General features: G+C 45.4%; 1 protein-coding gene across 6 annotated transcripts in view; it reads left to right on the forward strand.

Annotated features, from left to right (window-relative positions):
• NRP2 (neuropilin 2) overlaps window positions 1-19,639 on the forward strand; it is a gene marked incomplete at both ends in the record, with an annotated part of 115,355 nt that overhangs the window by 15,572 nt on the left and 80,144 nt on the right. For all 6 annotated transcript variants that reach the window (XM_084239123.1, XM_084239125.1, XM_084239124.1 and 3 more), the window contains one exon: window positions 17,670-17,851. In XM_084239123.1, the coding sequence (XP_084095249.1) occupies window positions 17,670-17,851 (182 nt within the window). The remainder of the gene's footprint in view (window positions 1-17,669; window positions 17,852-19,639) is intronic.

Raw genomic sequence — 19,639 nt, forward strand, 5'->3', positions numbered from 1 at the left:
GGAGCTAGACTGTCAGGCACATGAGTCAAGGTTATTGTCTCCTCCTCAGGCTACTTTGCACCTACAGATGGGTTTTCTCCTAATAAGAGGTATTCTTGATGGGAACCAAAAGCTTTCTCAGATGGATGCCTTGTGTGACGTAGGGTCATGAGACGGTGTTTCTAATCCCAGACCCACTCCTGACTCAGTGTGTGACATAAGGTAACTCAGCAGTTCCTCTTTGTCTAAGTTAAATGCGCACCATTTGCACAGTATCTTCAGGCTTCCGATTCCCTGCCAGTGAACTTTACCAAGAATTTCTGTTAGAAGAGCTTCTTTATGAGGCTTTTTTTGTGCTCGGTGCCTTTGACTGGGCTGCAGCAGGCTGGCACAGACTGCAGCATAATGTACAGAGAGCTTGGATCTGAGCTCAGAGAAATTTGACTAAGCACCTCTCTCGACTGAGGGCCAAATTCTGTTATGCTTATGCCAGCAAATCTCCCAGGGAAATTGCTAAGAGGTCATCTTATGGATATTCATAGTGGCAGGGGGAGCATGGCTTTTGGAAGCAAAAACTCAGGAGCTAGTGAACATGACTTAAAACAAGTTGGGGAATACAAAAGGGGAAGAAAACATGCTTCTGCCCTGCGGAGGTTTGTGGGGGGATACCCCTTCTGCTCCCCAGGATGCAGACCTGGGGATGGGGCTGCTAGAACCTCTGGCAATGAAAGGGACAAAGACATTTCCTCTTGCTGCGTTTGAGCAGGGGAAGCAGGCGAGTTACAGGTTATCTTCTGGCTGTCATCCTTACTATGTAACTTCCTGTTTTTCTCCCCATTCTGTCATTCCATGCTGTTGGCTTGAACTGAAAAGGTCAGGAAGGTCAGAAAAAAATCTTTCTGGGGTCTCTTTCGCCTGGTGCTAAATTGTCAGAAACACTCCATTAGGGTCAAGACTTAACTGCTTAATTTCAACCCTAATTCTCTCTCCCTCTCCAATTTCTCCTCCACTCCCCATTTCTCGCTTCTTAAATTTTTTTTTCCTATTTAGAAAGACACATCCGCTTCTCTCAATCGCTCACTCTACAAGGTATTTTTAACATTTTCCCTTGGCCATTTGCTTTCAGAATAAGTGGGCCTCTCCTCCCCCACTGCCTTGTTTCACTTTCTTGTGAAAGGAACAATTAATCTAATTGAAGTCCTGGAAGTTCTGTCTTGGGCCCCCTCTTTCCCTCTCATTTTCCTTCCGAGGGAGCTCCTGGGTTTGGAAGCACTTAATATCAAAGGGAAGGAGCCTCCAAGCCTTTCATTCTGTGTGCCTATTTTGCACTGGATTTGGTCATCAAGGTCCATAGGGTGCATATTCATCAAGAGAAAATTTCCTCAACTGTCCTTCGAATGAGAGAACCCAGCAGCAACACGCTGGCAAAAAGGGAACTGAGTAAGAAAGTCAGGGGGAAAGTCAGCCCTGCTGTGGAGAAAGGCAGGGGTCAGCATGCCTGGGCTGGGCTTTTCCTTCATCTTTCTATGCCCAGGATGAACTGCAACGATTGCCCGTGACCTGCGAACAGGACCTCATATAAGGGGATTATCCTGACCACTGGCCCCTAAACCCTTGGTTCTGTGTACCTAGCCATCAGCATCCCAAAGGTCAAGGCCATTGCTGAATAAATCCCAGACAGACCTTTTCCCCTCATTGTCTTTTATTAATTTTGTTCTGTTTAAGCTTACTGTCTGCTTGGAAACTTTCGCTCACAAGCTGTGGCTTTGCCTGAGTCAGTGTGATCCAAGGCCACCATCTGTGGTGAGCTCCCTGCTCCTCCCTCAGGCCATTTGCAGGAACCCAAACCCCCAGCACCCACAAGCTGTTTGGGGCCTATTCATGGACTGTGGGCAGAGCCCAGAGGTCCCCAGCGCACTGCTTGGTTGGTGTGGCCAGGGACAAAAGGTCAAGACTGGGGCCATGTGAACAAACAAGGAGAAGCTACTTGGTTCCCTATGGTAGGGAAGAGGGTCCTGCTGCCTTTCTCTTGAGTCATCAGCCTACGGGCTGAATGTTAGGGTTTTAGAAACATACCAACACAAAGTTGAATATCCTTTTCCCTTTCTGAAATCTAAAATAGACGTGCTTTTGAAAACAGCCCTCCTGTGTATGAGGTATAGCTTTCTCAGGCATTCTGCGGTGGGCAGGCATCCACCCCAGCCTGGAGGCTCAACCAAACAAAACCAAAAGCGAGAGTCTGTATCCTTTCAAAAACTGGTGTTTTCCAGATGAGTATCTTAAAAACCAGTTTCACAAAGAGCAAAAACCATTTGGAAGACTTGAAAGGACATATTTCAGGCTGAAAAGCCCACCCAGGAGTGTATACTAATGATTGTGTGTGTGTGCGTGTGTGTGTGTGTGTGTGTGTGTAATACAACATCACATCTGCCATGTAGCCTGAGGAGTGGCCCTTCCTCTAAGTGAAATTTCCAGATACCCCTTTAAATTCCAAAAGTCCTTTTGAAAAAAGATTTCTGATAAAGAGTGTGCTAAACCACGTGCCACACTTCCCAGCCCTCGTCAACAAAACCATTATGAGGGAGTCAGCTTTTCCTTGATGATTCAAGCTTCTCTTTCTAGATTTCACTCTGTGACAGAGGGTGAGTAGTGTCAAATCTAGATCAGATAGCTATGATTTGAATTTTTGTTGCCTTTTTAAATTCCCCAGGCCTCAGTTTCCTTATCTGCAAAACAGTGATAGTAACAACCACCTTGCAAGAGCGGGGTCTTGTTTGCGTAAATGTATAACACATTAGCAACCGTGTTAGGATCTTTGTACTTTGTCAAAGTTTTCTCTATCCAAGGTATTGCTGCACTTTGGATCTGAGTACCCTGCCACCTGGAGCTTCCTCTTTTGACCTGCCTTTTACCCTTCTGTTAGGGATGGGTTTTACTCAGGAGGTCTTCCTGCCTATTGGGAAGTTTTGGTTCTGGGAGTCTAAGCTTTGCTCCCAGGTCAGGGCAATCCCAGGACCAACTCACCTGGCTTGCTTCAGCCAGCCAAGCTCACAGCAGAGTGAGGACTGGGGTACCCCATCCCCAGGGAGCATCAGTATGTGGAGTCCTTGGCATTAATTGAGCTGTTCATGAGCTTTTTTCTGAATTCCCCCCACCCACCCACCGTCTACCTTCCCATTCTGGATAGTCCTAGGTTTTGGAGACATTTGGCCTCAGGCTAAGTGTCCTGCATAAACTAGGTACTCTTGTGTTTATTTGTAACCAGAGGAGCTAGGCTAAATAGATGTCTGTTTTTCCCAAAGGTTAATATCTTAGAAAGGTAGTGATTTCCCAGGTTGATAAATTGACTACAGCAAACAGAAGGAACAGACGAGACCTCAGTGTTTCAGACAACAAAGATTCCCTGAGTTCAGTAAATACCCTTGATTCTAGTCAAACAAGCAAATACAGCCTCCTGTCTGCATGAGCCCTGGTGAATGCCCAATGCTCAGGCTCACCCCTCTCTGCCCTCCTCCATGACTGGTTCCTCTTCCCCTCAGTTTCCTTGATTCCACCAGTTCTTTCTTATGGGCCCCTACTCTGAACTTGCAGACCATTGCATATCACCTGGATTTGCTTGCCTTCAGCACATGTAGTCATCTGTGCTCTGAGCACATGACTTCTCAGACCACATGTGTCTGTCCCCTGGAGGATGCTAAGCAGATGAGTGCAGGTGATGTTTCCGTGCTACTTTTACATTTGAGATGCCAGGACCTAGGCCAGTGCAGCATGAACTTGCATTGAAAGGCAGACAGCTGCCTTCTCTCCTCATCCATCTTATGATGTGACACAATGACAGCAGAAGGACAAGTCACAGACTTACGGAAGTCACTAAGCTCTCTGTGACTTGGTCTCTCTCAAAAGAAATGGCACTAGATCATTCATTAGTTCATCCAGAAAGTTGTTAAACACACGTGCAGTGTGAGTCAATTCTATTTTTTGCCTTGATGGAACTTAGAGTCTGGGAGGAAGCAGGAACCACAGAAATATGGTTTGGTGGTGACCAGTCTAGAGCACACCTAAAAGCGTGGCACTTACATACATCACATCGTCTCAGTCAGTCCTTGAAAAATCCTATGAAGTCATTATTACTCTTCCTATTGTACAGATGAAGAAATTTGGGCTCAAAGAATTTAAGCATCTGGTCCAATGTCCAGCTCTTAGAAGTGGGAGAGAAGGGGCTTGAAGCTAGAATACTTTACTTTGTATCCTGTGCTGTTTACTTATGCTCCATTGCCTTCCCTAAGAACATGTGTTCTGAGCATGTTGTATGAGCCCACAGCACTGAGACCCACCCTAGGCTGGAGAGATCAGGAAAGGCTCCCTGGAGGAGGTGATGACTGCACCAATCCTGGAAAATTTAGACAGACATGAGGCAAATGTGTCTAGCCAGTGGGCCAGGGAGAGCAGCATGTCAAAGACAAGAAAAGAAGACAATGTGATGCCTTTGAAACCATAGTCATTAAAGGGTCCTTCTGTGCTCTGATACAAACTCTCTTCTTTTGCAAAGAGGTTCTTGAACAACTACTATTTAATTTTATTTCCTAGCCAAGCAAACAACTTCTGCCATCTCCTTAGGGAGAAGGATTATAGCCAGGAAGCTGCAAGACAGATTATAGGAACTCTCTGCTGCCCCAGCCTCTCTGGCCTGGGTCCCTATAGTCTCATACTCTATATCCTAGGACCTCCAGTATAATGAAAATGGGGTTTGGCCTGGGGTCGTAAGGGTAACATTCTGGATTAAGCTCTATTCGTCAGTTTACTGCACAGGACTCTCTCTGAACACACGTCTCTTTCCTATGAACAGAGGGCACCGGGCCACATTGCCCAATTGGAGGTGTGGCTTCGCTGGTGTCTCTGAAACTCTGGAAAACCCAACAAAGCAGAGTGAGTGTTCTCTGTGGTTCAGTAGGATATCTTGCACGCAGGCGAGACCCTTAGGTTAATTACTCATGACATTATTACAAATGAACTGCTTGCCCAACCACAGAAATATTCTAATTCCCCCAAGGAACCAATGAGTAGCGATACTTTTCTATATTGCAGCAACCCTGCTAATGACAGAAACAGATCCCCCTCCAGGTATGTGGTGCAATAAACGGAACAATTTTTCTCACTTGCACTCTGCTGGCAGCTGACCCCACGCACCCCAACCTTGACCAAGGGCTCCACCCAGCAACTTAACTTGCCCGAAGAAGTGGGGAAAAAACAACCACAGATTGTTCTCCTGCTCCTCCTACCAAGGCTAAAGAGCAGTTGGGACAACGGTTATTTTTGGCAGTTTGTTTTTAAATATGCGATGTTGCAATCCCAACTCTCCAAATGCAAGCTTCACTGTGCATGTCCTTCTTAACAATGCATTTTATCTTCTGATTGAGAAAATCACTTGAGATTTTCTGGCACACAATCCCACTTGTTCTGCCTCTCCACCCTGGCACCTTCTCTGAACCCAGAGATCCCAGAGGGCAGTGTCTCACCCCATGTAACTCCATGTAATTCTCCCATTTAATTACACCGGGTGAGAGTCTGTCTTAAGAAATTCAGTGGGAGCTCCAGGTGTGGAGGGGATAAAGAGAAGGAAATAGATCAAGTAAAGAAATTAGATTTTTCTAAAAAGGGATTTGTGTCTTTTCCTGTAGCCATGAGTCTTATAGGAAAAAATGTATTTCTCTTTGTTTTGTCCTTTTTAGTGACAGGGAGACTTCAACCTTTGGATTAAGAGAAACTCAGATAATTTAATTCCATTCTATTTCTGCCTGGATAAATCATCCCAGGGGGAAAAAAAAAGAAATTAAGAAAAAAAAAAAAAGAATGTACATATACATACATATAAATATATATAAAACAGCTGCCATTTGTCTTTGCTTCTACAAAAGAGCTTCCATAATCGTCCTTCATTATGAGACCTAGTGCCTCACAACTCATCGTGGTTGATTACAGAGTAGATGGTTGTATTTAATTTACATAATCAAAAAAATTTTTTTTTCCCTAGAAGAAAAACCCCTGAAAAATGTTAGCTGGGTCAAAATTAAATTTAAGAAAAAAGGAAAGGAAAAAAGATTAGGGAGGGCAGAGAAGGACCCCACACGCTAAAGGAAAGATCACAGGACTTTTGGGGCATGTTTTCCTAGCTTTGTAGGCAAGCACCTTGGCACTCCCTGTGTATTTTTCTGGTGCGCCCCATTAGGGACTGAACTGTGTGTTTGTAGGTGATGTGTCTATGGGGGTGGGGGGCTCTCACTAGACAGTCGGGAGACAATAATAGCAAACATTCATTGAGCTCCCGACAAGTGTCAGGTGCTACTACTCCGAGAACTTTCCATGTTTTACTCCTACCACAAAATTAGGAGGCCAGAACTACTGATATTCCCACTTAACAGATAGGGGTAGGGGGCGTCACTGAAGCCCTGAGAGACCACACAAATTGTAATGGTAGGGCTGGGGTTTGAAGCCTGGCCTTCCCAAGTGACCTTCATTTACCTGTGTCCCTGTGTCCAGAGCTGTCATCTGCTGTCCCACCGCCTAGGTATTGGGGGCCTCACTGATTACCTTCGATATCCTTGACAAGCCTTTTCCTTTTCTCTCTTTATTCCTTTTCTTCGCCTCTTCCTGCCATGTGGTCACCTCCGGATGCCAGGAGGGCAGTCAAGGAGAGAGATCTTTCTGTGTCTTTAAACACAAACTGGAGGCCTGATTCAGTCAATAGTGTCCGTCTGCCTCCCTGTCATCCACCTCCTACTCCCTGGCTCCCTCCACCCCCCCCCCACCATTCTCTTCAAACTCCCTGCCATGCTCCCCCCATCACCACCTCACTCTCCATCTGGAATCCGAAGACGCGAGGGCTAGTAATAGAGTGTCAGCGGAAGTAATTGATTCCTCACACAGAGAGAATTCTCCTGCCTTTAGTGTCAATGGAGCTGAACCAGAGTCTTGGAGGGTGAGCGAGACATGTAAACAGTCCATGGCTGAGCTGTCAGGGCGAAGCGAGACGTACCAGCAAGAGAGTGAGAGGGAAAACGGGGGAACAAATAATTGTTTTATTGGAAAGGAGAGGAGTAAATAATATTTCAGCCCAGGAATTGGCAGTTTGAAAGGGATGGTTGAGAGCTAGAAGCAGGATTTGTGATGCAGGTTTTAATGGAAGAGGTTTTCTTTGTCTTGAGGTAGGAGGTTTTGGTCCCCCACCTCCCCCTTCTCCCATTATCATCATTATTATCATTAAAATAATTACCGTAACAATTACAGTTGATGAGACCTCGGGTTTATAGAGCACCTTTCATCTAAAAGTTCAAAGTGATTTATCTATGTGTCATCCCTTTGAGAGTAGTAGGAGGGTAAGAAAGTCGTATTATTTTTTGGTCTTATCCGTTAGGAAATAAAAGTCCAAGCAGATATAGGATTAGTCCAAGCTTCAGGGCAGGCCTCTGGGTTAAGTGTTGGGGTACAAACTACTCTTCTGGGGATCTCTATTGCCTGCCACTCTCCGGGGCCTCCATCCTTGCATGGCCTCCACAGCTCATCCCTGGCACCGAGGTTTCCTCCCACGCCAGGAGGGACCTGCTGGTGGCTGCAATATGGTGGCCAGCCAGCCAGCTAACAGCTCGGTGCACAAAGCAAACAGGCATAAATAAAGGTCTTTTGAGGTCTGACTCACTGCTCTCATCCTGCTAGGAGACTTCCTGCAATCTGGTTCACTTTCTTGTAGAAGCTGGTGGCCTTTCTAGACATATTTCTACCCGGTCTTCTTAGTCTCCAGCCAAGAGTACCCAACATTCCCGAACATTTTCTGCTTCCACCCCCAGCAAACCTCAAGCAGTTCTTTCAGGATAGGTGGGACATTTCTGTGCAGGGTGAGGCGAGGACTTGAACACGCCTTGTGTGCATGGGGCGGCTTTTGTGCCAGCACAGCCTCAGCACCTTCAGAACGTAGCCTTCGAACAATGTGTGGTTACCAAGTGGTGGTTTTGGAGGTGGAAGCAGATCCTGCGATCTGCCCACTGAGTACGTGTTCAGAATCTCACCCTGGCGTGGCAGCAACCCCTTCCGGATTGCACATCAGTGCAGACCCACCATTTCCACACAGAGGGCTCTTTTTTGTGTGGTAGTTTGCCCCTGGAGCCAGGAAAAGCTCAGAGCTCTGTAACCTGAAGCTCCAAGTGAGTGGAATCCAAGGACAGGGCCCATCACACCTGCCACCTACGCCCAAACTGTCTGCTGCTAGCATTTCTGCATGGCACGTTTTTCAGACAAGTTTTGTATTTTCCAAGTTTTCTTGTGGAGACTGAATGCCAGGAAAGAGGGCTAGAAAAATGCCTGGGAACTTAAATCCCTGGAAAAGCATAAAGGACTTTTCCGATGCAGCAGTTGATTCCCTGGTGCCCAGAACACCTCGCTCCCAGCAGGCTCCCATTTTTTTGACAGATGGGAAAGTTGTGATTTGCCATTCCAATTAGACCCTGTGGGAGTCAGGGCTAGTGAGCCCCTGCCCCAGGGGGCACCATTTATCCAGCCAAGTGCAGGGGCACTGCCAGCGCACCAGGCCTGGGGATAGGCTGGTCTACTCTGATTTTCCCTTGGCGGGTACCAGGTAGCCCCATCAAAATGGTCCCATTTATGAGATGAGGCAAACTGAAGCATGGAAGCTTAATTGACTCAGGCCAGCTTAGGACATTTTCAACAAGTCTTTGTCCCGGCTGTGTTTCACCTTCACTTAGAAGCACCAGGCTGCTGGTGACTGGACATAATGGTGGGCTCCTCCTACCCGCTTTCTACTCTGGTATCATTGCAGAATGCTAGCAAGGGGTCTGAGCTGACTGCAGTGAGGATTTTATGGGCATGTAGAACCAGCAGAAGAAAGACCCAGCAGTCACGCTGATTATGGCCTGCCTAAAAGCCTTAAACTTCACACTGGCACTGCTTGCCTAGAAAATCATTCCTTACATAAGCAAACACGTTCCATCCAAGTTGGCCTCTAGGGTGTTTGCTGGTCCAGGAGCAGAGCGGATCCTTGGCCCAACAGCCTCAGGAATGTGCAGTGCTGGGGAGCCAGGTCAGCGGGGGAAGCGGTGTTCAGTCAGAGGGTCGGGGAAGAAGTGGTGGAAGCTTTGTTGTGTGCCCTTAATTCTCTGAAAGTTCACCTACAGGGAGACTTATCAGACACCCTGTCTGGAGCAGCCTCCTTCCTCACGTTGTGAGGCGATCTTGGCAGCCTGCTCGGTGAGGAACAATGAGATCAGCGGGGCCCTCTCCATCATCCCAGAGCTTCTGCGGAAAAACAACCAGCAATTATAAATAGATGTTATTTGTAGTTTCCATTTTCTTGCCTTCAAGGTTTTCTGGAATAATTCCTTCAGTTTGTTTTGGGTTACTCTCTTTACATACTTCCTTTGCTGGGTGGTCAGATTTCCTCCCTTCTAAAGAGCCAGGGCGACCCTGGCTATGAGGGGACTGCGAATAATCTCAAAACATGAGAGATTTGTGGTCGGAAGAAATGGAGGAAGAAAATTGAACTGCAACAGCCACCTTTAAATCTTTTTTTTTTTTTTAATTTATTTATTTATACAAGCACTGGGTACAGTCAGAAGCGCGGGAGGGTGAGAGAATTCACCAGAGCCAGAGTGGAGAGCAGAACAGGCAGACTGACGAAGTACACTGCTGAGGGCAGCAGCGGGCGGCAGGAGAGGTCTGCGCGCCATGTGGGACCCTCGCCCGGTGGCCGGGGATCGAACCGGCTGTGGGCAGCTTCGCAACCCAGCGCTCAACCGCTGTGCCACCGGGGAGACCCGCTGCAGCCACCTTTAAAAAGGCACCTGGCATCAACATAAACACACAAACTTTTGTGTCTTGTCGCTGTTTGCATCCCTGGAATGAAGTGACAAGTGATGCCGATAGTAACAACAATAACAATGGTGATGATAATAATAACAGCAGCAATGATAACTAACATTTACTTATTGAGCATTTACTATGTGTCAGGCACTGCACTGAGCTGTTGATGTGCATTAATTCAATATTTATTGGAGGGAAGTTGAGTACTGTTCGGGGGCCAGGGGGTGGTTTTGAATCTGGCCTGGTAGACTGGTTCAGAGCCTGGTTTCAGGAACACCAACCTGAAGTGAAATCTCAGAAGCTCAAGTGACTGCTGCTGGGTTTGTATAGGAGGAGGAATTTTAGGAACTGCCCCCGTCACCCATTCTAGCACTGAGGTTGGAGACATTGATGCTGCCTATAATTTTGCCACTTTTCATGTAATCTTCCTGTGTTTGTCATGTGTCTGATTCTCTGAGAATCAGAGAGGATAAATGCCTTCCTTGCAGCCCTGCCACTAGTAAGTGCTGGAAAGTAGACATGCCTGTCTACACAGTCCATGTACTACCTCCCAGAGTTCACACTCCCATGGACAGATATGTGTCTACATAACAGCAATGTGGTTTGGGGGCACAGGCCCCTTTCCTTAGTAAAACATTCATGCAAATGCACAAAATTTCTGCCTACATTTGTAGGGTTACAGGTTGGGGGACCTGCTGAAACGCATCTGTGGATACTACTAGCAATCCACGTGCTTACGAACATGTGCTCGAGATGATACTTTCAGAGCTTATAAATATACAGGCTACTGTTTTCTCACTCGATGGGCCATATGTTCACATATGGGTGTATATGTGCTTATAAAAATACTTCACTTAAAAAAATTAATATGTTATCCCATCTGAACACTTTCAAGCTAGAGCTGTACTGGGTGATTCTTGAAACCATGAATTTCAAATCTGTTCACTGCTTCTATCGGTGATTTGTCTGCTATTTTTGGCAAGTTGTATAGGCTTTGTTTAAACAAAACAACGAAAATTTTTTTTTAAAAAAAGATGCAGTTATGTCTCTAACTGAGACCTAGTAGATTCTTTCCACGTGGTACCTTTTGATGCTATTACGCGATCGCAATCTGGTATTCTCTTTGCTGTTAGGTTGTCATTCAATGATGAAGCACACGGATGGAGATGGTTCTGTGCCTGGGAGTCAAGGTGACCAGGTAGATTCAAGGGCAGCCTCACATTTTTCTCTTTATGTGACCTTGGGCAGGTGGCAGCCTTGCTTTCTGCACCTGCAAATGAATAACCTAACAGGGCCTGGTGTGGATGAAATGAGGGTTAAATGAACACATAGGGCCTAGCCCATAGTAAATGGTCAGTGAATGTGAGCACTGGCCATGAACGTACCTGCTTCTGATAAAATGGGTGGTTCCCAAAAGAGAGGAATTGAAGAAATGAAATTTGCTTCTTGAAACACCTACCTGATGCCAGGTGATTTCTCCATAAAGGTGGAATGTGACTGCTAAACCCAAGAAGCAGGGACCTGGCCTCTGGCCTGAAATGACCAGGCACATCAGCACTGGACCTTCCCTGCAGCCTCTTTACGTCTCAGGCAGCTTCTTCATTGGGAAGCTGTACATGACAGTGTTGTTTTTCCTCCTATTTTCACTGCAGGTTTTAATGTAAGGATTAATAAGACACTGTTTGTAGATGTCTTTGAGCTCCCTGGAAGAAAGGCACTCCAGGAGGTGATAAATTCTCTGGCCTGGATAATCTACTCATGAAATATGGAACTTTGAATGTGTGAGAAAAATCTCAAATCACTTTGACAGCATTTTAATTATAGTTGATTTGTTTGCCGCTAATAGTGAAAATGCTGTCAGCATGATTTGAGATGTTTCTTCCACTCAAAATGTTATATTTCGTGTTTTTGAGTCACAAGGCAACATTTTAGTTTCCAGATACAACCAGAATAGCTCAGGGAATGTGTTGGGCACAAAGGCAAAGAGTATAAAACAGACCAAACACATCGGCTCCATGGACAGCGTCTGGGCATAGGGCCTTCTGAACAAGTCCCTCATTCTGTGATTCACTCAACAAACATTAGAGAGCCCTCCTATGTGTCAACCGTCAGCAAAGGTTATAAATCAGTCCTGAAAAGGTGAAGCCCCTGCCCTTATGGTGTCAACTATCCAGTGCAGGAGACAGATTCTAAATAAATAAAAAAGTATATTGATTATAAACTAGTCAACAAGTATATTGATAATGATGATACTGTACAGATTATGATGATAGCTGTAAAGTCAATACATAGATGGCGCCTAGAGAATAAGGGCATGCTATTTGAAATGGGTGATCAAGGAAGGCCTCTCAGAGGAGGTGGCATTTACAGTTAGACATAAAGAATGGGAAGGTGGGGTCCTTCCTGGTGACCTAGGGGTTAAGTCTCAGTGCTATCACCGCAACAGCCTAAGTTCAATCCCCGGACAGGAAGCTGACCCACATGGCACAGCAGACCTCTTCTGTTTTACCCTCTGCTGCCCTTAGCTGTGTATTTCCGTAGATCCTCCTGTTCTGTTTGTTCCCCACTCTGTCTCTGGTGAATCCTCTCACCCTCCTGCACCTTGGCCTACACCTGAGTTCTTCTATGCATTGGGGGAAAAAAAAAAAAAGAATGGGATGGTACCAGTCATGGAAAAAGCTAACAAAGGGTATTGCAAGTAAAAGGAAAACACGTGCAAAGGCCTAGAGACTATAGAGTTTGCCATGGACAAATGTGATGTCTTTAGCATCTTAGGATACAGGTGGCATGGAAGGAGGCATTGCCCGGTCAGGCAAGGTTAAGGCGTCAGGACTTGTGTGGACACAGGTGCTCTCGTGTGTTGGGCAAGATCCATTAGTAGGGGCACAGCATTCTCAGAGCACCTCAGGGCTGTCCACAGGATACAGAAATCCCTTCACAAGCTGCATGAGGGCTAGATTTTATCCTGCCCTGCGAGAAGGGTCTGGGCACGGGGATCTTCCAGCACAGACTGGGTTGGTTCTCTCAGCCTCTGAGGCCCTGCTGGGAAGTGTCAAACTCAGAGTCATGGAAACTAGAAAGTCTTTTCATGTTTGCCTGGTGATGAGCGAAAATGATGAGACTGTTGCTTTTTCATATCTCTCCCGTGGACTTTTAAAATTAATTCCACCGTCAAGATTCCCATGCCCGAAATGTGGGTTTGGGGGGAGAAATTAAGACTTTGAAGTCGAAAAAGAAAGTCCAGAAAGTGTTCTCTAGACAAATGCTCACCACGCAGATGTTGGTATCTGTGAGGAGAAAAGTAAAAAGGCACTCAGGAACTGGTTTAGAGAGAGAGAAGGAAAAAAAAACAAAAACAAAAGAAGAACAAGGGGTGAGGCTGGCTACTGCAGTTCAGAAGACTAAATAAATAAATAATAAAAGGTCGTGCTGAAGCTTTGAAAAGAATTTTTTCATTTGAGGGAGATTATGAATAATGAAATGCAAACACAATAGTTACCATGTTTGTGAGCTGGTTTTGTTTCTTTCTGGAAAATGAATAAATGCCTCCTATACAGAGTGGCGTTTCAGGTTATCAGACTCCACTGTTGTTGGGGTGAGGCCTGTGTGTGTACCCTAGAATTCCTTACCAAACAAAAGCTGGATATTAGATGCTAGATGCAAATCAATATTTATTCCAAAGCCACAAACTTGCTAATCCTCCACAAGCTCTTCACAAATGAACCCGACAACACTGAAACATCTAAAGAGATTTACTCCAGCTGTAGCAAATTCCTAATAATAAAAAATTTCCCCAAATGAGTCAGTCACACAGGAGGTAAATGAGACATTCTCTGTGAAGTCAGCATGCCATTTGGAGTGTGCCCTTTATACAAAGAAGCCCAGCCTGGTGGTTAACTGGGGCTGGTCCACAGGGCAGAACCCAGACACTGGAAACAGAGGGAATTCTATCCACCAAATTCTAATTTCTGGGTTACTTTTCCCTCAGGCAAACCTGACAGGAAAATTCCTTTTTTCCAAGAAGTTCCAATAAGGATGCCTATTTGCTTCACAAAAGGATTCACCAGAGGGGTCCTTTAAATAACCAGCTCAGAGAGAAAATTTACACTATAATTGATTTGTGTGAACCCTTTTCAAAAATGCATCCCTTCACTATCTGTTCATGGAGATATGTCACAGCATATCTGTAGTTGGCACTGTAGCAAAAAAGGGTTGAGGGCAGTATATCCATTGAGTAAGTTGAGGCATGTTAAGAGAGTGGAGCATTTGTTGGGGAGCTCTGCTAAGTAGCTGATTCTGTTAACCCCTAAATGACTATCTGCGAGTGGAGACCGCTAGATAAAACCCTCCCACTTTTGATGAATAAGACAGTCCATGACTTGTCTTTGTCTTTCCTGAAGAAATTGGCAACATAAAGACTGGCACTATCTGGTGGTCTTCAAAGAACCAATTTTTCGAAGGTATCTGTTGAGTGGGGGTTCTCTGCTATCCCTTAAAATGTGTCTTGTTTAGTCCTCTGTGTGAGTCTGTGAGATGGATGATGACGGTGGTAATATTTACTTTTTCATCTGCTAAATGAGAGCTGGGTTATTTTTCTCAGCTCTTCTACTTTGAAAAAAATCCTAATGGAAGCTGCTATATGTTACATTTTCTTGACTTCTCAAAAAATGCAGCTTTATCGTAAACTATCCAGATAATTGAAGAGCACAAAATAAAAATTATCATTTATCTACTACCTATAAATTGTACCACTGCTAACTAGTATATAGTCTTTAAAACTTTTTCTGTATGTTTATGCCAAGAAACATATATATTCTTACATTTGTATTTTTATATATGCACAAATAAATGCATATACATGTATATATTTCAAAACATACTTAAAAAAAAAAAAACCTACCTTTTTTCAACCTAACAGTGAGTCATGGACATTTCTCCATAACAAAAAAAAATAGAAAACTACAGCATTATTTACTATAGTATCAGAGTATTCCATTTTACAAATATACTAAAATTGATTTATTCTCCCTCTATTTTTATTTAGTCATGATGCTTTTTATAAACAAAGCATCTTTTCACTTTTCATATGCTTTTTTATGTATGTGCACAAATATGCAGATACATTTTTGCACAATTGTCTGACTTAGTTTCCTAGGAACATTCTTAGTAGTAGCATTGCTGGATTAAAAGGTATGCATAGGCCTCCCTGGTGGCCAGGTGTCAAGTCTCAATGCTCCCACTTTGAGGGCCTAAGATCATAGGCCAGGGAGCTAACCCACACGGCACAGCAGACCTCCTGTCTCGCCTGTTCTGTTCCCTACTCTGGTGAATCCTCTTACCTCCCTGCACTGCTGGCCTATACCCCAGCTCTTCTATGCAAAAACAAATAAATATTTTTTTTGAATAACTATAAGATAGTGAAAATCAAAATCAACAAAAAACTATGAACCAGAGACACTTTTAGGGGGGCGGGAGGGGAGGGATTGGGGTCAGAATGGGGGGGCTGCAATTGTATGGGGAATATAACAATAAAATTAAAAAAAAAAAAAACAAATAAATATTTTTTTAAAAAAAAATTATGCATACCTTAACATTTGTCATATTTTTGCCAAGGTGCCTTCAAAATATTTGAATGCATGTACATTTCTGTTTTTATCTCTCACCTCTACACCCTGGCTCTGTCACCTAGAGAAAGATGCTTCTGTGCTATGGCCCAGCCTCTTCATCTAAAATGGGTGTGAGAATAGTGAGTCACAATGAACATTTGTGAAGCACACACAACTACCGGGTGTGTACTGACACTTCACATATAGATTGTGTTGGCCATTTACATCTCAAGCAATCCTAGGAGAAACTTTCTAAAATCTGGACTTACACTTTTCCCCATTTCTGAGGCTCAAAAAGTTAAGTAACTTGCCTTTGGGGACCCAGCTAATTAAAGCTGATCTGGGATCCAAACCCATTTCTGCTCCTTCCAAGGTTGGGGTGACTCTCAGCCCAGGGCCGTGCATTCTCAACTGGGGGTGAACTGGATGAGTCATGCTAGTGCACACAGGCAGCATGTTTCACCAGCTCTGCTCGTGCTGGGAGGGCATCCCAGCAACTCAGTGGAGAGTTCCTGTTCAAGGATGCTTACTTCAGCCTAGAACAGCAAGAAGGGGTTTTCCAGAAGGTTTGGGGAATTTCCTTTGAGAAGAAACTTAAGTGTCTTTTCACTTTTGTTTTGGAAGTGAAGAAGCATGTTTTCAAAGTCAGCACCATCTCCCACACTGAAATCACAGATGGAAACAGATCCCCCACCCCCCACTGCCTTTCTCAATCTGTGGCCATCTCTCGGAGCTCCTGGGGGGACCCTGCTATCCCGGCTTCTCCAGACTTTAACCAGCTTCTGCAGTTCTTTTGAATGCAGAATGCAAGCCCTCTGGAGTCTAAGAATAAACTAATTCTGACCCACTCCTTCTACTTTCTTCGTGGGCCTATTTATTGGGCAGTGGCTGAGCAATCTTAAATATGGCTCCCAGGAGCGGCAGTAAGGTCTCAGTCACTGGGACCCAACAGGCCACTTCTGCATGCAGCAACTCTCATGGACCCCTCCTGGGTGGCAGGAGCCAGCAGGCACGTTCCAGGGAGTGTAGGGTTTCCAGAGCCTCTCTTTACCTGACAGAAAGAGATTTCTTGTTGTTTTAACAGGTTGGTACAAAATAAATACACAGATTGTTAGGGGGAGATGGTTTTCAGTAAATAATGGTATAGTGGCCAGCAATTTGCAGGGAGCTGGTGGAGAAGATGTTTCCCACCTCAGTGGTGTGACAGGAGAATTACCTGGCTGAGGAGAGCGCACAGACAGGGCTTGGTGAGGTGGCCAGGGCATGCTGAGGCTGAAAATGTCTGCCCAGATAAATGACATATTAGATGTGCACCAGCCCATGAACCCAGCCTGGGGTGTCTTTGAGGTGTGTCCTCCCACCCCAGGCCAGTTTGACTGCTTGAAATGAGCTCAGGCCTGCGTGTGGGGACAGACTGCTCTGCCTTTTGCAGAAGCTAATAATTCTGTGCTCAGAGCTTCCTTGTCCCTGGGGATTCACCCTCTACTTTTGGCGAAAGATTTTTATTGCCTTATCTAAGATGATGCTGATTCCTTTTTAAAACGTGTTGTTGACTAGATGCTGATGCTGTGAACTTCACAGAGTCATCTCAGAGAGGGAGGTGACCCATAGTTTGGGAACTGTTGTCACTAACAAAGAAGAGAAGGAGGCGGTCACTGAGGAGAAAACTGAAAGGGGGTGGAGAGGACCGGAAATAAAGCTCTCCGAAACATCTCCAGTGTGCCTGGCTCAAGGCCTAGCGTCTTACACGTATTTTTTCATTCCCTCTCCAGTCCCACCTTCTCAAGTGGATATTCATAGCCTCGCCTTACAGATGAAAAATTGATGCTCAAAGGGGTTAAGTAACTTGCAGTGACACTGAGCTTAGAGGAAAAAAGTGAGATTCAGTGAGACCATAATGGAAATAAAAATGGTGCTACAGAAAGAAAAAATGTTCATTTTGAGGTATCTGATAGAATAACACTACTGCTCTTATGTGGGCAAGAGATAATGTAGCCGTGCACCGAGATGGTCCTCTCTGTGGCCTTAAAACAATGCAACTTCCTAGACTTACAATCGCCGGTCCATACATGCAGACTTAAGTGCCTTTTTTTTTTTTTAAATCAATCTGAAGCACCTGAATGTCTATAAAGGCACGGGGAGCGTGTGCACTGGATAGAAACAACAGTCCTTTTGTGATCTTTTCACATATGTGCCCCTTCGTGCGTCTTCTCCTAGGTATGATTTCATTGAGATTCGGGATGGGGACAGTGAATCTGCAGACCTCCTGGGAAAGCACTGTGGGAACATTGCCCCACCCACCATCATTTCTTCAGGCTCGGTGCTTTACATCAAGTTCACCTCTGACTACGCCCGACAGGGGGCAGGCTTTTCCCTGCGCTATGAGATCTTCAAGACAGGTAAGTATGGTCCTGGTGGAGGTGGGAGCTGGGCATGTAGGGAGAATGGGACTGGGCCTTCGGTGTCTGGCCTGGGGTGCTGTGTAAGACTATGTACTTGTAGATGGAGCCGGCTAGGTAGAGAAGGTGGTGAGGATGTTCAGCCTGAGCAAAGTGACAGAGGGATGAGAGGTTCATAGAGAACCTGGAGACACCTCAAGATGAAAGCCAGTTTGTAGTTTATCATCTAACTGGAGAGGGTGAGTTGTGGGCAAAGTGCTGGGTGCTGCATAATATATAGACAAGCTTTGTGGCACCCAAAAAGCAGAGGCACCGAATTTAAAAAAAAAAAAAAAAAAAAAGCAAGAAACAAAAAGCTCTTAGAAATGAATTGATTTTTGTGTGTTTTTTAAAAATCACAGTAATCTTCATGGGAAAACAAAACAAAACAGCCAATTACTTCCTATTTTAATGTCCTTTTTGGAATTACATAGATTGGAAGTACTTAATCTTTTCAGTGTTTATAGTCTTTAAAGATCTTACTATGACCCCTCCTTCAAATGGAGTCATGCAGTAACTTTTAAATTCAAATAAGCGCCCCTTTTGATTGCTGTTACCACTTCAACCCATTGCAGTCCCATTTCCTAAATGCTGATCAAGTTGTCCCCCTGAAAAGCAATAAATATATAGCTGAATAAAAGAGGCTGAAAGTGAGCTGACTGCGTGCTCCCTTTGGGGGCCCTTAGATTACTTTGACCCTGAGCATCCAGGGCAGTGCTTCTGTCCATAACCGGGTAGGGCACCTACACTCCAGCGCTCCAAGCGAACTGTCCTTCCTTCCCATGTGTGAACTCATTATCCTTTTTAAAAAAAATATGTATTTATTTATGCATATAAGAACTGGGGTACAGGCCAGAGGTACTGGGGCCGGGCGGCGGGGGGGGGGATGATGAGAGGATCCACCAGAGACAGAGTGGGGAACAGAACAGGCAGAATGACTGAAACACACTGCTGAGGGGAGCAGCGGGTGAGACAGGTGAGGTCTGCTGCGCCATGTGGGTGAGATCCCTGGCCACGGGGATCAAACTTGTGCTGCACAGATAGCTTCATAGTGCTGAAGCTTAACCCCTTGTGTCATCAGAGAGGCCCCTGAACTCATTATCTTGAAGATAGGGAAGCTTATCCTCCAATTCTCTCCTCACCCCCCTACTCGCTCCCTGTCCCAGAGGCTCCCACCCCATTATGGGTGGCTCCCCTCTCCAGCAGCCTAAGTTACAGCTCCTGGATGGTGTCTGGTGAAAAGGGAAGCCGTCAGCCTTGTCATCAAGAGGCCCAGGCCCGGCGCCTGTTGAGTTCAGTGTGAGGGGAACTATTCATATATATTTTCTTTTTCACTAAACAATTTTTGAAAGGAAGTGGTAGCTGCTGAAAGCACTTTTTATATCCACTCTGTCTAAATATTTGTCAGATTTGTCTGCCTGAGAACAAGAACGTAGAATCTGACCGAGGGAACGTGGAGCCACAGCGGGAGCTCTGTCACCAGGGACACACGCCCCCAGCAGGTTCACCTCCTGCAGCCTCCACAGTCCTGACAGTGATGTCACAGGGACTCAGCCTGTGAGTCCAGTGGCACAGGGCTGCATGGGGCTGCCACATGTCTTGATCCCTGTTCCCCGGGGTCCTGTCCGAGATTGCATCATCCTTTGCCGGGGCGCAGTGGGAGAGAAAAAAGAGAAAGGAATAAACCAGGGTGTTTGCCCTCTTCGGTGGAGATGAGAAGTGTGTAAGCCCGCAGCCCATAACACATGC

Source organism: Talpa europaea (genome assembly GCF_964194135.1).
Source record: "Talpa europaea genome assembly, chromosome: 1".
Classification (NCBI taxonomy): Eukaryota; Metazoa; Chordata; class Mammalia; order Eulipotyphla; family Talpidae; genus Talpa; species Talpa europaea.